This window comes from Daktulosphaira vitifoliae, unplaced genomic scaffold (assembly GCF_025091365.1).
Source record: "Daktulosphaira vitifoliae isolate Bord-2020 unplaced genomic scaffold, ASM2509136v1 Scaffold_2, whole genome shotgun sequence".
In the NCBI taxonomy this organism is placed as follows: domain Eukaryota; kingdom Metazoa; phylum Arthropoda; class Insecta; order Hemiptera; family Phylloxeridae; genus Daktulosphaira; species Daktulosphaira vitifoliae.
In genome coordinates this window covers 43,004,380-43,021,077 of record NW_026099573.1, presented here as the reverse complement: position 1 = coordinate 43,021,077, position 16,698 = coordinate 43,004,380, and the positions used below count along the sequence as shown (strand labels likewise).

At 24.0% G+C, this 16,698-nt stretch overlaps 1 protein-coding gene across 1 annotated transcript; it reads right to left on the bottom strand.

The window, feature by feature from the left end:
- Positions 1-286: 286 nt before the first annotated feature.
- LOC126898306 (fatty acyl-CoA reductase 1-like) lies at positions 287-14,634 on the bottom strand. The gene is made up of 9 exons (XM_050672248.1): positions 14,443-14,634; positions 5,488-5,747; positions 2,734-2,985; positions 2,475-2,620; positions 2,297-2,409; positions 2,015-2,207; positions 1,637-1,879; positions 1,233-1,490; positions 287-1,062 (listed from the first exon to the last, which is right to left on the bottom strand). Exons 2-9 carry the CDS (start codon positions 5,743-5,745, stop codon positions 870-872), a joined length of 1,656 nt encoding a protein of 551 aa, XP_050528205.1. The 5' UTR covers positions 5,746-5,747; positions 14,443-14,634; the 3' UTR covers positions 287-869.
- Between the last annotated feature and the right edge of the window lie 2,064 nt (positions 14,635-16,698).

Sequence of the window (16,698 nt, the reverse complement as noted above, 5' to 3'; positions counted from 1 at the left end):
CAATACTTGCATACATCTGGAATGATAACGTTTCTCCAGTATTAACAGGTCAATACTGGAGATTTTGTATAACCAGTATTATGCTAGTACTATGTTAGCAATATCAGCCAGGTACTAACCACCAATCCTATATCAGTACTTAGACAAGACACCAACCAGTACTAAGTTAGTACGGGTTGACCAATGGTTAGTTGCCAGTACTGATTCAATACTTTGCTCGTTGTCAATATTGGAATTTAACAACAATTTTTGTTATTAAAATGATAAAATATTTTATTTCATTGACTGCAATATAAATTTTGATTTTTATTAAAAACATTTATACAATCACAATTTTTTATAAATTATAAAATATATTGATTTATTTATTCTTTGATTATGTCAATAGCACAACAAACCCAAAAGAAACTCCAAACTTACTCAGTAACTCAATTTAAATCACATCTTAGGTTACAAGGTTAAAAATTAATAAGTCATGTAAGTCAATTAATTTGAATTTAAATAGAATAATACAACGATAAAAATGATAAACGATAAAAAAAATTCTTAAAGTAACTATATTTATAAAACTATAATTGGAGGTTATTAGTAAAATAGTTTTTAATAGTATCATATTTTACAATAAAAAATATAATATTAAGTATTAATCTAATTTTACTATATTTTAACTATTTAAACAGCATATAAAATTATCCTTAAGGAAGTCTTTATTTAACAAACAAAATTATTATTAAAAAATAATAATTAATTAATGTATTTGAAATTGAATTTAATCAGTAAAAAATGTAAAAATGTGTTTAAGTAACTGTAACAATTAATATTGGTACAAAAAAAATTAAAACAAAATAGCACTATATTAAGATTTAAGACTAAAGCTCATTATTCATAATTGGTTCGACAGTAGAACTTTGAATAAACATCGATCGTGTTGTATCAAAAAACATTTGTATTAGACTTAGTAAAAATATACCGATTGCTAAAATGAAATCAGACCACTTGAATAAGGTCCACAATAGAAGACCGAAGAACAATATTTTGGCTATTATATCGACACAATACATTCTATAACAAAATAAATTAATGAATTATAGTATAATTATTATGTTAAAATTTTATAGCCCAAAATGTAATTGTAAATAGAAAAAGTTTAATTTAACCATCTTTCTACCTAATTTTACATTTTAAACTTCAGTTTATACATAAAAAGTATACGAGTATTTTATATTACATACATTTTCATATGTCTTCTTGCACCCGGTAAAGTATCAGGCATTTCCTTTAATATGTAAATACGAGAAGCCATAATACAGTCTCTAAAATAATTTCTAATATTCATGTCAGCTCCATCTATTTTGTATTCAAACTTTTCTCGAGCATTCATAATTTTTCTCAAGTGGTGAACATGTTCATTTCTAAATTCCCATTGATTATTTGCATAATATCCAAACACTTCAAATCCTTTGTTAATTCTATCTTGTATACGAACAAGGCTACAAATCCAAGTTGAAAAAAAGTTTTTAAACTTAACATGAATAATCATTTCAAAAAACAAGTTGTCTTTTGTGTGTACACGATCGCGAATTAAATCTATTTTTATTGAATAGACTTAATTAATAATACTATTAATTATTATTACCATGGTTTGTTTCCAGACAAATATATTATTGCATCCAAAAAGTAAGCTGGAATAGTATGTAAAAAGAACGCACAAATATCGTGATGAAGCTTACTAGACTTCATACTGCCTCCAGGATACCATACACAACCATTCAACGGTACCTCATGAGTTACTATATCTTTACCAATGTCGATAATTTCTTGCCATGTAATTTGCCATTCTTGACTTGATGTCAAATGCCCAATCCATCTGTCTTTGTCACTATATTCAAAAATACAATAAGCTTTAAAAACAAATTGTGATAAGTGATAAAAATATTTTAATTATTTTGGAGTGTTTTTAGTATGTTTTGTTTATCACCGAAAACTCTCATTAAGAAAATTAGTTTTTATTTACTTATTTTCCAAGTAATTCCAAATAAATAAAAGAAGACCATTAACAGTTATGTCGACTGGCAAGAAATCAGCGTAACCTTTGTTATCACAATACATTGTCCGAATGACTCCTTTACCGGCGCCAATAAGTAAACCCGCAGGACCATTTATATTATCTGTCCAACCGGGCAAAGGCTCTTTCCAAACAGGAATAACTAAAAGACATTAACATGTTTGATTTATTTAAAATGAATTTAGAAAAATTTGGAAGTGATAGATGAGTTATCTTTTACAGCATACTAACCAATTGATGGACGAGTTATTACAACTGGCATTCCAGTTTTTCTTTCTTCAGACACTAAGTGTTCAGAAAGACATTTTGTGAATGCGTAAGAGTTAGGAAAGGTTCCAAGAACTCTAAATACAAATAAATAAATTGATAAAAACTACAAGACACGAATAAGATCTAATAGATAACTAACTCTTTGGAAATAGTTTCAACAAAAGATTCATCTAACAATTCCATGCTTTGAATAACTTTGTTTGGATCTGCTGGTGGAGGGTATGGTTTTTCGTACAACACTTTTTCGTCCAGATGACAGTACGCTGTCGAAATGTATGCAAATAACTAAAAATTGACGAAAACATACTAATACATAAGTAATTCAAAATTTAAAAAGTAAAATTTCGATTACCTNATACTTAAGTAATTCAAAATTTAAAAAGTAAAATTTCGATTACCTTTAAATTTTTCATTTCTCTTGCCAACGCTAGCATAAATTTAGTTCCTCTGGTATTCAATAGAACAGCTTTTTTTAAAGGCTCATCAAAACGAATGGTAGCAGCGGCGTGGAAAACTATGTCTACTTCGTCGGTGAGTATCTTTCGATCTTCTTTATTTATGCCTAATTCTGGTTCCAAAACATCTCCAGCTATAGGAAAAATCTTTTTTATGATATCTGCACCATGCAATTCTTTTAAGTAATCATACAACTATAAAAAAAATATTAGAAAAATTAAAGTGCTTGTTTAGATGGCCGCACAACGTCTTTGTCGTACTTAAAATTATGTCTGTTTTTCAAGCAATCAAACTTAAAATTTTCGATGTAATTTTTCATTTCAAAATTGTTTCTTTATTATAGTTTCGACGTTTTTTATTTAACTAAACCAGTTTTTTTATGTGGCAAAATTTTGAAAAATTAATTTGTGATCAATATATAAATAAATGTATCTTGTGGTTCATAATAAAAAATATTACTTGTACTATTTAGTTCTTTGTGTATAATATGTATTCTATACTGATTATATTCCAAATTTTCAAATGCGCTACTGGAGCCATAAAAATTTAATTTACAATTTACATTCTAAACGTTATTTTTAATAATGTAAAACAATTTTTTCTTATTTTCTTTAAATTATTTTTGTTGGAACTTTGTTGTTTCTCAAATCTTTGATTAATAAATGTAAAATTTATGGTTTCCTACAAAACTTTTTATTTTTAAAACTTATAAAATATTTTATTCTTTATTTTTCATTTGGTCATAATCAGATACTTTCGATTATTACAATAAGTTACGTATTCAACGTCTTTAACTANTAAAATTTATGGTTTCCTACAAAACTTTTTATTTTTAAAACTTGACGTTTGCTAATAAATCAACCTAATGGAACCTATTTCTGGTACCTACCTAATAAGAAAGTTAGCAACAAAATATTTCACAATAAATGTGGTTGACTTTTAAATCACAAAAATTAATTTAATAAATTATTAATACTCCATCGTTTTTTTTAAACACTGTTTTCGAAAATTTAATCCATACTTTGATATAAAGTATCAAAATATGGATCAAATTTATGTTTATCTCTGCTTTTATCCGATACGATAAAAGCGGTATTTCATATCTAAAACGCCTTCTATTCAAATGTTTATCACTTAAAAAATCATATTTAAAATAAATAAAAGCTAAATTTTTTATTGCATATTTAATATTGTACTTAATACAATAGTAAAAATTAAATAATTATTAAACTCCTAAAAAATATATAATATATTATGTTTTATACGTAACCTATACATATTTTTAATTATTTTAAATATAATTATGAAAATTCATATTTCGTAATAAATGTGTTTATGTACTTCGAAAAAATATTCAAAACATTTTTTCGTGAAAAACAGTCATTCGTTATTTTATAGTAATTTAAATACTATTAATTATTTTTATCTAAAACAAATAAAAAGAAATTAGTTTACTGAAAATGACCAAACACAGACTAGGCTTGATAGATTTCCATAGATGTTTTAACCTACGTTATTCAATTCTTATTCATTATTTCATAAAGTTTGATAAAATCATTATATAAACTGGTACTAAAGAAAATCAGAGAAAGCAACTACTACCTGTATTTTTAATATGTACCATCAAACGAGGTAGTGCAATATTTTACAGATTTCATCACTCAATTTTTGTATATAAACATTTTAACAATACTTGAAAATATTTTACTAGTGCTGTAGATTACTATAACTAAAATGATAATTGATATTCAACCCAAGTTTAATCACCGCCCCAAGTTAGCCCATTTAACTGTATTAATTTACTTTTTATTATATTCCTCCAATCCTAGAGTATTCGTTATAATTTTTACTAAAAATTTAAATTAAAAAAAAAAGTACTACTTTAGAAATACATTTAAATTGTTTACTTTTTTTTTTAAAGTAAAAGAAGTTATGTTAAAGTAATAATTAAAAAACGAATGTTTCATTAGTAAAAATGTTGAATAATAATGTAAATTAAATATTTATTCCGCGTTTTTTTAGTAATTTTTTGTGTGGGTTTTTGAGTTAAATATTTTTAATATAGTTTTAGTTTTTTAAATACTATTTACTGCAATAAAAAATAATTTTCTATAAACATGTTATGCTATGTTTAATATAAAAATACCTCTTCAGTATAACGAGCATACAAAAAATAATTTATAAAACATATCATTCTTTAAAATTACCAATACTTCTGTATTTAACATTCAAAAATTATAATTTAAGGTAACAACTAATATTTTTTTTAACATTTCAATGGGTAGATTTAAAAAACGTAGGACTTAAATGAAAAACATTATTAACTGAAAAACAAATTGTACGTAGAAATTTATTTTATTTATTAAATAAATAATTAAGTTAAACTTCAAAAACTACATAATTACATATGGCTAACATATTAAAAATAAATAACATTAATCCTTATTAAAAAATCAGCAGATAAGCATATTTCGAAACAATGTTTTTCATATAACCTCCTAAGCTTTTAATTTAAAATTATGGTGTACCGTACCAGCCATTAAAACGGAATTTAAAATTTTTTCAATGATTAATAATGACAAAAAACATAATTTTAACCTCTTTAAATGCTGGACTTTAGCACTATGGAGCCCATCTAACCCTATGTGAGGGCCCTAGTTATGACTAATAATATAATAAATTATTATAAAACTTACCACAGAAGAAAATAGAGCTTCGATTCTTTGTTTAGGATTATTTCCCTTCTTAGGTCGCAAAAGTATATATATTCTTTTAACATCTGGAGATTTTCGTAAAATCTTCTCAATAAGAACTTTTCCTAAAAAACCTGATCCGCCAGTAATGAACAACGTTTTATTTGCAAAAGTTTCACCTACACGCTCTGGTAGATGTGCTAGGCTTTCAGGTAACTTTGCTGGCTTGTAATTAAAGAAGTTTTCTTCATAGGTCGGCATTTCTGCAATATTATTAAATAAATTAGTTGAAAATAATTCAGTATAAACAAAGATATGAAACGCAAAGTATTGTTTTTAGACTGAGAACAAAATATGTTAAAATGAAATACTGTACTACGTTTTACGAAAGGGAAAAGTATTAAAAAATAGTAGTAGGGTGTTACATCTTCAGCTATTATGATTACAAGGTTTCTACTTTCAAGGTTTGTCATGTTACATGAACAATATACTACTTATATGACTACCTACGATGTATTACAATTAAATATCATTATATTCATGATCTTATTTGTGTATGATGTAGGTTAATTTTCTTTGGGTGAAAACATGAATCTGTTTAGTAATAGTTTTTGCAAACAACGTATACTGACCATAGCTATGTAAGTTAAATTATTCGTGTATGTAATTAAATGTATTTACATGATATTTTACCAGTACAAAAATGACGATTAAATATTAGAAAGTAAATTTCATATTTTAAATTTATGTGTTTGCCAAAAAAATAATAGAATAAACAACTAAACAATATAAATTATTAAAGTTTTATTTTGTTAGTTATCAATAAAAAAAAAACAACAATGGGTTTCTAAAGAAAATTGTTTCACATTCTTTTAAAATAAATAAACTTATATGGAAGAAAGCTAATTAGCTTCTTCCAAAGGATCATTCTTCGGATTATTTAGTTTTCCATTAAAATCAGTTATTAATAATTGCGTCATAATATTTTATAGCTAAATACACTTAAATTTACATTACCTAGTTAATTATATTTTATTTATTGTCACTTATAAAGAAATCTCTAAAACAATTAACTTTCATTTTTATTACCTTTCACATAAACGCATACTAAGAATTTGTAATAGTTTAAGGTTAGATCTTATTGTTTAGATTAAATTTTTTACAGTTACTTTTAAATTTTAAGAATTAAATAAATAAGTGGATGTAATATGCTTTTTTAATTAAATTAACTTTTTCAAAATTTAATCAATAGTTGTAAAAATATTTTCAGTAAAATTACGCTAAATAATTAAATACAATTTAAAATATCGAAAAAATTTTAAATTTTTAAAAGATTAAACGTATAAAAAATAGAAAACACATTATAAATAATATTATCAGTTAATATTATGAGATGAACAACCAGGAATGTCATATATTTTAAATAGAATAATTAGATATAACTATGGAGCAAACGGGTTAACGAATAAATACTCATTCTTGTTGATCTTTTAATACTGTAATATGTAAGCGAACACTCATTCATTAAGTTTTCTACTAGTATTATATAAATAACCTTGGCCTCTAGTACTTTCTACATCAAATTTTTATTGATTAACGTTATATCTTTTAATGAAATATACATTTACAATCATAGCAGTACAATTTATAAATATATACGATTTTATTAAAAGATTCTTTTATTTTTGAATATTTTTTATTATTTCTATAAATTCTCTAAAACTAGACAAATTTTAAGAACAAATATTTTTTATTATTTCTATAAATTAATTCTCTAAAACTAGACAAATTTTAAGAACGAAAATTTTTTTAATTGCTTTATGTTGAATGATGAACACATCAATATTAGGTCTTAAAGTGTGGTTTTTATTTTAATATTAATACATTTATTCTAATATTGAAACCAACCTATTTCCATTTAATACATATTTTTCTGGGTTTCAACTAATCCGGATATAGTTTACTTGTATAACTAAACAAATATTACATGTAAATAAGTATCGTTCTTATCTAGATAAGACAAATATTGATATTTGTCTTCTATGAATAATTATATATTATGTTAGTATGTATAATTTTGAAAAACATTGGTGTTTTATTACTTTTACTTTTATATATGTCTATTTATAACATAAAAAAAATACAACTTTTACCCAGCTATTATTATTTTATTTATTTTTCTTAAATAAAATTAATTTTTATGGATAAACTGCTCATAACATAAACCCATCAATTTAAAATTTTCTCACAAATAAAAGTTTATCCAATATTATATAAACTTTTTGTACTTGAGTCTATTGCAATAATTTACCTAATATATTTTTATTAGTTTTTAATAACTATGAATTTTTTAGTGGAATAATGGATTTTATACTTTTACGGGCATATTTAACTAAGATATAAAATATTTAACATTATTATTAATGGAAAATATTTCTACAAGTTTCTTCTTTTGTAATAGTTTTGAAAGTAGAATAGAACCTTCAATACAATAATTCTAATAAATAAATTCTCATTGTTATAGAATCACAAAAAATTTATTAATGCCATTCTATTTAGAGAAAGTTTTTTAAGGTCTTAAGAATAAAATAGCATCGATCAGACGTACTATACAAACGTTAAAATTTAACTACGCCTTAGGTAAGTAATTAAAGAATATAACTGTTATTTCCAAATAATATATCTTTCATTACACTATGTATTTGCCAGGCTGATTACTATAAGCCCAGATCACAGACTATTCATCATACTTCTTATACGCTCTAGTATAAAATATAAATATCATAATGTGTTAATGAACTCCTTAGATAAAGAATATAGAATTTAGAATAATTGCGTTAGGTATCTCCGAGTGCTGACATTCGCATGATACAATATTTGATATAAATCACTATGATTACTACAAAAATATTAATTATCTGGCATTATATAATTAAATCAAATTATATAAAATTACAATATTTATTGAATTCACTATTCAATTTTACTCCTACCGAATATTTTTTTTTATATTATTAATGGTAAAACATAATATTTTAACAAAATATATTATTTATCTATGCTATACATTAATAATAAAATTTTATTCACTTCATTTGTAGATTTAATCAGCGAATAACCCCTTAGAGAAACGTAGCCCTTTTTATCATTTTTATATAACTATACAATTATAATTGAAATATACCCTATTTTTCCTATACAAGATGATTCTTTTACCGCTAGCTACTCGATTTTTCTTAAAATAACAATTATGTTAAAGTAATTTTTTTTAATATATTTTAGTTACATTTATTAATTACTTTTTTAATAAATTCCTTATAAGGATGTCAACTTTACTTTTTTATATATACATATTTTACTAGCTTATAAAATAAAATAAAAACTAATTTAAAAAAGACTGGTCGATTACAATTTTTGAACTAGTACTTCGAAAGTTTTTAAAAGTTTTCCTTTTAACCATTTGTTGAAAAGAAAATGTGAGAAATATCTAATAATAAATGTAGTCATAATAGTGTATCACCTCGAGTTTGTATTTTAAAATGTTAATAACTTCCAAAATAATAGGTAAAAGTTATTAATCCACCAGTCGTTTTCGTTATTAGATAATTTTTTTATTTTATAAGCTCGATAAATATGTATGTTGCAATTTAAAGAAATTAATTTGATACCTCTTGTTCACTATTCAAGTTATAAGGGATTATACTAAACTGTAATTAATAACTGAAAAATCAATAAATATATGAAACTAAAAAATATCAAAATAAATTTTTTTAAGATAGTTCTTATTTAAAGAGAAAACGAGTGGCTAACGTTAAAATAATAATCCTGTATGTCTATCTAATCTATGTAATCACAGAAATAAAAAGGATTTGGCTATTTTAAAACCAAGTAATAGAAGTTAGATAAACCTAACATGTTAAATAAATTTAACGGTCAAAGTTGCTTTTTTTAATTATGTTGCGAAAACATGAGAGATTACATAAAATGTTGAGATTTTAGGTCTGACCATACCAAACCAAACAAATGCGTAATAATAATTTTAACAATGTTCTCTCCTCTTCCCTTCCAATAATTTTTTTAGCAAATATATTAGCTTAAAATAAGTTTTTAAAAACCCGAATACAAAAACCAATGATTTCGGATACAAGATGTGGCCTTGATTGTGAAATTAATGTGTTGGATGGTTACAATATAATTAATATAACTTTTGGCCATCAAAATCACTGTCACGATAATCAAAATAAGAAAATCAAGTTTAGTTTATAACGTATAGCGCATTGTTTAAATGTACTTAGTGGTGCAATCATTAACAAATACTTCAAAGACATAAAAAATTTCAAAAAAAATATATATACGCTATCCTGCAAAAATTACAATAACTAACTCTTCAGTAAATATGATGACAATAATAATTTTGTGCGTGGTAATAAAAAATTACCTGAAACTATATTGATCGTTTAACTCATAGATTTGTATCTAATTGAAGTTGTTATGTTTTTTACTCATTATAATTACTTTACAATTATGTTGTGATACATATAACAGTTCAATTAATCTTAACTTGAAGTATTCTTATTCTATACATATAGCTGTCACAGTACAATATTTTTATGTGGAAATGAAATAATAATAATGAATGAAACGGGTTCGAATTAAAATACGCAAGTCTATAAAAAAATGAAAGTTGAAGACTTATTTAATTTGTATTATCAAAATTATTAGCTAGAATGAATATTAATACGCAAATTAATTTTTTTTAAGATACATATTAATTACCTCTTTAGTATATGTTATAAAAATATGATTAAACAACTAATGGCACCCCTTAATGACCTTTATTATTATAAATACAATTTTTTACTATACTCGAAACATATACAATCAAATTAATATTTCTTAAAACAAAATATAAACCTTAATTAAAAATTTTTAATTTTAATTGCAAAAAAAAAAATTAATGACAATTTGGTTACTTTCGGAAAAAATAGGAAACGTCGTGACTCCTAAAAAGATTAATTTACTTAATATTAATTTATCGTGATTCAAATAACGGGAATTATTTAAGGCTAATGTACAATAAAACTGAATACATAAATTTCATCTTTATAATTTTATGTAATTTTATTAATCAAACTACAGTACTCTTTTTTATTAACATATGATTACTGTAACTCCCACTTAAATTTTTGGCTAGCGTTAAAAGAATCATTCTGTATATAAATATTAAACCATAATATATTGTTTAGTTTGAAAGTATTATGTTTTCTCTAAATCATATTTTTAGCGGTTTTTTTTAAATTTATATGAAACATTTTCTATAATTGTTAGTAGTCAATAATTGTTAGTAATCTACTCACTCGACCATGAATTTACAAAAATAGTTAGAGAAAGTTTTTGGAAAGAAATTTCAGTTACATTTTTGAATGTTCTATTAGATGAAAAATTTTACAATTAAACGCAAATTATACAGGTAAGAAGTGTATAGGTGATCAATTTTAAGTAATAATGATTTTTATATTTTTTTATGATAGTTATTATTAAAAAAATTTACACATCGGTGACAGACAATGTATGAAAGCAAACTTGCGTAGAATATAAGAGTGTGAGGCTATTAATAGTCACAAGTTAATAAAGAAAAGATTTCTGTATGTCGGATAATATCTTAGTCAATGAAAATTAGTTTATGTGACAAAATATTTAAACGAAAACTTCTGTTATTCTTAATAATTAAATATCATTAGAAAATTTATCTAAATTAAATTAAATCTAATCTGAACATGCTGTAACAGAAAAACGATTGATCAGTCAAAAAAAAATTATAATAACAAAATTATTTGTAATTTTTTTTATCATATTATCAAGTCAAAAATATGAGTTCCATTAAAAAAGTTCAGATTCTAATTCCTGAAGGAATGAAAAAACATTATTTGACGACATAATATTATAGAGTTTTTTAAACCAAATTTTGTTCTCTGCAAAATGAAAAATGTTTAAAAGTTTCTAAGAAAATTAGTGTCGTCTTATAGATTACTCCGTAGGAAATGAGCCGTTCATTTTTAATATACAACATTGTTTGAAAATAATATATTATATAATTTAGCCACCTCAGTTATTTATCAAAATTTTATACATAGTAATATAAAAATTATTTTTTAAAGAAGAAAAATTAAATTTTGACCTACCAGAAAATTTGAACATTCTATGTTTATGAATAAAATAATTTATTTCTGAAAATTAAGACTATCTGATATATATATATTGTCATTAATCCTGCAATATTGAGTATATCAGTCTTTTTAGGTTTCCAGGATGATCAAAAGCCCTTATTTGAATTATACACGTTCAAATACAAGAGTTACTTTTATAACTAATTAGTAGAACTAGGACTGTCAAAAAATATATGTACAACAAAATTGTTCAGAAAAACTTCATTTATCATTATTGATATAAATCTTAATATGTCAAATTATGAGATACAATCTACTGCAGTATAAGCGACGATATTTAACTTGTAACAATTGAGGCATTGATACAGAAAGAGTACTAGATCACAAAAACTACATTTTTAAAAAGAAACAAAAAAAAAATTGTTTAAATCATGTGGAAAAATGAAAAGCGTCTTTTTTTTCTGTGTTATTCCTATTCTTTATAGAACTTTTATTTAATATTTTAATTAAGTTTTTAAGTTTTACTTTGTCTTCCACAAAAAAACTGAAATTGATTTTATTTTACTTAGTATATTTTCCAACACCTCAATAAGTATTACTTAAAATTTTTAACTAAATAAATATTTGTTTAAGTCCTATTATAAAGAAATTATGTTTCTTTTAAACTTTTAAGTATATTTGTGATCTCAGAAACAGGTTATTAATTAACAAGTTTTTGATTTTTTTTTTATGTTCTTTAATCTTTTCTAATAGAAAAATTGTTTTTAAATAATAAAGTTTTACTAATCATTATTACTAATGTTGTAAAGTATTAAATTGAATATAGTGTTAATAAAAAAAAGTTAGCATCAATTTATATAATATGTCAGGCAATATACAGATCGATATGATTTACTAACTAACAATTCTTATAACTTTTGTTATAATTATAATTTCACTGTAATTTTTTTAAACAATTTTCGTATTTTTATACTCAATTAAAAGCATATTAAATAATAAAAATATGCCAAAAATAATAAATATTTTTAATAACAATAAAAGAAAACGTCTTTAAGTTTTCATCATTTTAAAATAAGTAGCTGTTTTTAAAAAAAATTTCATGAATTAATTACGACTTTAAAATAAATACTTATTAAGTTGCAAGCTTTTTAATATGTTGAGTGGGTATGTAAAATGAATACAGAATGCGTTATAAATATACACCATTATTAGCTTTAACCACTCGCGCTACATACCCACTCAATGTATTAAAAAGCTCAATAAGTACTTATTCTAATGCTGTAATCGAAACATCAAATTTTTTTATTAGAAAATTTTGACAATATTAAAAATAATAATATCGTAATATTCGATTTTCAAATAAAACCGAACTGAGTTTAATTTTAAAATTAAAATTCGGTTCAGGTTTGTTTTCAATATTAGGGTTTATAACATTACTAAGTAAAAATTAAAATTATTGTTTTTTTTTATTATTATTGAAAATAAATAATAAAAATTATGCTTTTAATGTCTACGAAAACAAAAATTCTTTTAAAAAAATTACAGTGAAATTTGAATCGTATCAAAGTATATAAAAGTTTTCGGTTAGATCTGTTTCACCACTTATATTGGTATATTGTATTAAGGTTTTTTCTAATCATTATTTTATAGAAGCGTATTTGAAGGAAAAGCTAAAAGAGCGTAACCCCTCTAAAATTTCATGCAATCGCCTGAATTTTTCTCAAAATACTATTAGAATAATTTTAAGCAAAAAAAGTCACAAATTAAATTTTAAATATCAAGTATTTAATATAAATAAAATTCTCGCAGTGTCATTAAATAAATAATATTTATTTCTAAACAAATCGTTTCCTTTAAAAAGATAAGAAAATAATTATAAGCATTTTACACCAAATTACTTGACAGTCTAGTCTATACTTTCTATGATTCACAAAGCCGGAAACTATGCAGTTAAAAAGCTGTTTTTAACCGTTCGGTGATGGTATCAGTTTAACTATTTTCAGACTTTTAATTTATTTCCTATTCAACGTTTAAAGTTTCAAATATGAATTTTTAAATGTTTTAATATGATTGTAATCATTCTTTTCTAATAAGATAAATCATGTATGTACTTCTATAACATTATTACTTTGAGCTATAACGCAAATAGTATGACTTAAAATTTAGCATGTTCCTATTAATTTTTAAATATTGTCAGTGGCGATTTCAAAATTTTCATATTTTCAGCCTTTATAAATTATTTTTCCCTGAGCTATAGTAGTATAAAATATGATCTATTAATTGACCCAAATTACCTTAAAGTCATGTAAACCTGATAATGTCCTCTCTTTAACTTAAATAATTAAATAAAGATCTATAGATAAGACTATCAAATTCATATCACATTTATTATTTTATGGCATCATATTTATAATTAATTTATCTTTTCATCATTTGAACATGAAGTGTATTTTTAAAAATGGCATCATCCAACAATTTCCAGTTTATATACTAGTGAGTCAAACCTCTAAAATAATTTATTTATTTATAAATATTTACGATTTTTCAAAATTAATCTGTTTACATCAAATATTTTATAATATGCGAATTGTCAGCCTTAAAAAAATATTTGTTCACACTCAATAAATATCAAACTCGTTGTCTAATCAAAAAATACTATAAAATCTATTTAAAAGACTAATTGCTTTTGCTTTTTTATAAATACATATATATCATAACAACTAATATGTTAAATTTCACTTAATTTTTTGTACTTTATCTATAAATTCTGTGTTTTAAAACTATAACGTACCTATACCGTTTTACGATGATGGACTTGAAAAATCCAATACCACAAGCCTTAAAAACGATGACGGAAACGGTTTACAAATTTGAACGAACAACAAATTACGAACACAATGAGAGCAAAAGTAAAATTAAAGTAAGACAAACTAAGTGTAACTAAAGACTAGCGGACGATGGCAATAGACTCAGACTTACCAAGTCGTTAAAAAGGAAAGTTGAAAAACCAGATGTAATAGTTTACTCACTACAACGTATTCGTGTCATCGTTCAGGTAGATTGTTCTTTCTCCGTTAGTAGTAGGAGACCGGTCAGTTGAAAGTAAGAGGGGAATTCACCTGTAGGGGTTTCTACGTTTGTCCTTGGACTTCCCGGATGGATGCGAGCGGTACATTAAAGTCTCTCATAACGTGCCGTTATAATAATCTTCGTGTACTTCATGAACACCATACTCTCACTCAGGTCTTTAAATTTGTCTACATAATACTATTGCTGTTGTTACTCATAGAAACGATACACTCGCATATTTGTCTGCCTTCGATTTCAATTATATAATATAACAGGTAACAATATGCGATTACGTAGGAAAATATGTTCATTAGAAAAATCGTTAATTAATGTTAGATATGTCAGTGTATTCAAACTACGTATCATTTATTAATATTTCTAAAAATAAATTAAATTTCCTTGTACGTTAAAATTTATTAAAATAAAGCATTTGCAGGCACATGCATAACATTGTCAAGATTATTTCATAAATGCGATAACAATGTTTTCAACAACAAATAAATTTCAATAAATACAATTTTATACAAATTATTAACTTAGGTGACGGTTTAATTGGATCGCCAAAATCTGTGTTTTTCTAGGAGAGGAGAAGACAAGTAGTATGACAGAGAAGCAAGTCGATTATCCAGTTATATGAAATAGTATATAGGGATAAAGTGAATTTTTTTTTTTTTTTTTTTTTTTGAAAAAAGTACGATATCTAAAAAAAAGTCAATAATATATCACATCCCGAAACAATTTAATATTTTATTTCGCTATGAAGAGTATAGATAAAAGATTCCTAACCTGATTTATGACTTATAATGTGCAAACTATCCTACAAATACCCCTCAAACGATATTCATTATGGTTGGCCGTTGACATCCACGATATTTTCTTAATTGATATGTTACTTAATTATCTTTACACGAATTTTTATTACTTCCCTTTTATTTGAATACTAACTAAAATATAATAATTGAATTATTAGTGTAGATTTTAAACTAAATTTTACTTTAATTTATTCAAAAAATTACAATAAAATATTCCATTCACGTCAAACGTTTCATCAAAACAAAATTGTTAAAATAAAAATTATGTATCGTCATTTATTAATTTAAACAGATTTAACAAGGACAATGCACAATTTTTTTGACCTAGCACTACTCTTCTTCTATGGACATAACTTACTTTACGAACGTGAGTGTGTAAATTGAAATTTCGTTCTTATGTTAACATACAAGGTGTTCAGTAAGTCAGGAAACAGGTCAGTTGTTATAAGCAATGAGAACATTAGAAACCCGTTCCTTAGATACTGAACACTCTATATAAATATATACTAATGGCATAATTAATGTTTTATCTGGAGAAGATATACATTAGAAAAATGTTCACGAAAAACGAAAAAGTTGTATATTTACTATGTAAATATGCCCTTGGGAATCAGTCCCTTTCATCATTCCTTTAATTATGCACTTGATAAATAATAGTGAAAAATATGTTTTTTTTTATTCTATCCCGTGTTGCTTTCTTTTAAGCTCTTCTATTTTTTAGAAATAGACATGTAAAATGATAAAATCATATAGATATGATTTATAAAAATGGTTCTTTTATATTATTTTGTTTTAATTGCGTAAATAAAATGTCGTTGTTTTCAACTATAGTCATTGTGCTATGTACTATGTAAGTCGTGAGTTTATTTTTATACACGCATTCCCTCACCGTGCATTAAAAATAGCAAGCAGATTTATTCATGAGAGTATATAAAAGTATACTAAAGATGTTAACTTTAAAAATAAATCATTTTTATAAATGTCTTTTTAAAAGAAAATTCTTTTTCAAAAAAATAATACGCTAACATATTTCTAAAATAAATGTTTTATGTAATAGAAGGGTTACCTTTTGAAAGTCTAATTCTATAATTTACTCAATCTTATATTAACTTTAATCATTAACTTCAACTAACTTTCTGTCGTTAATTTTTAACAGTCTACCAAGA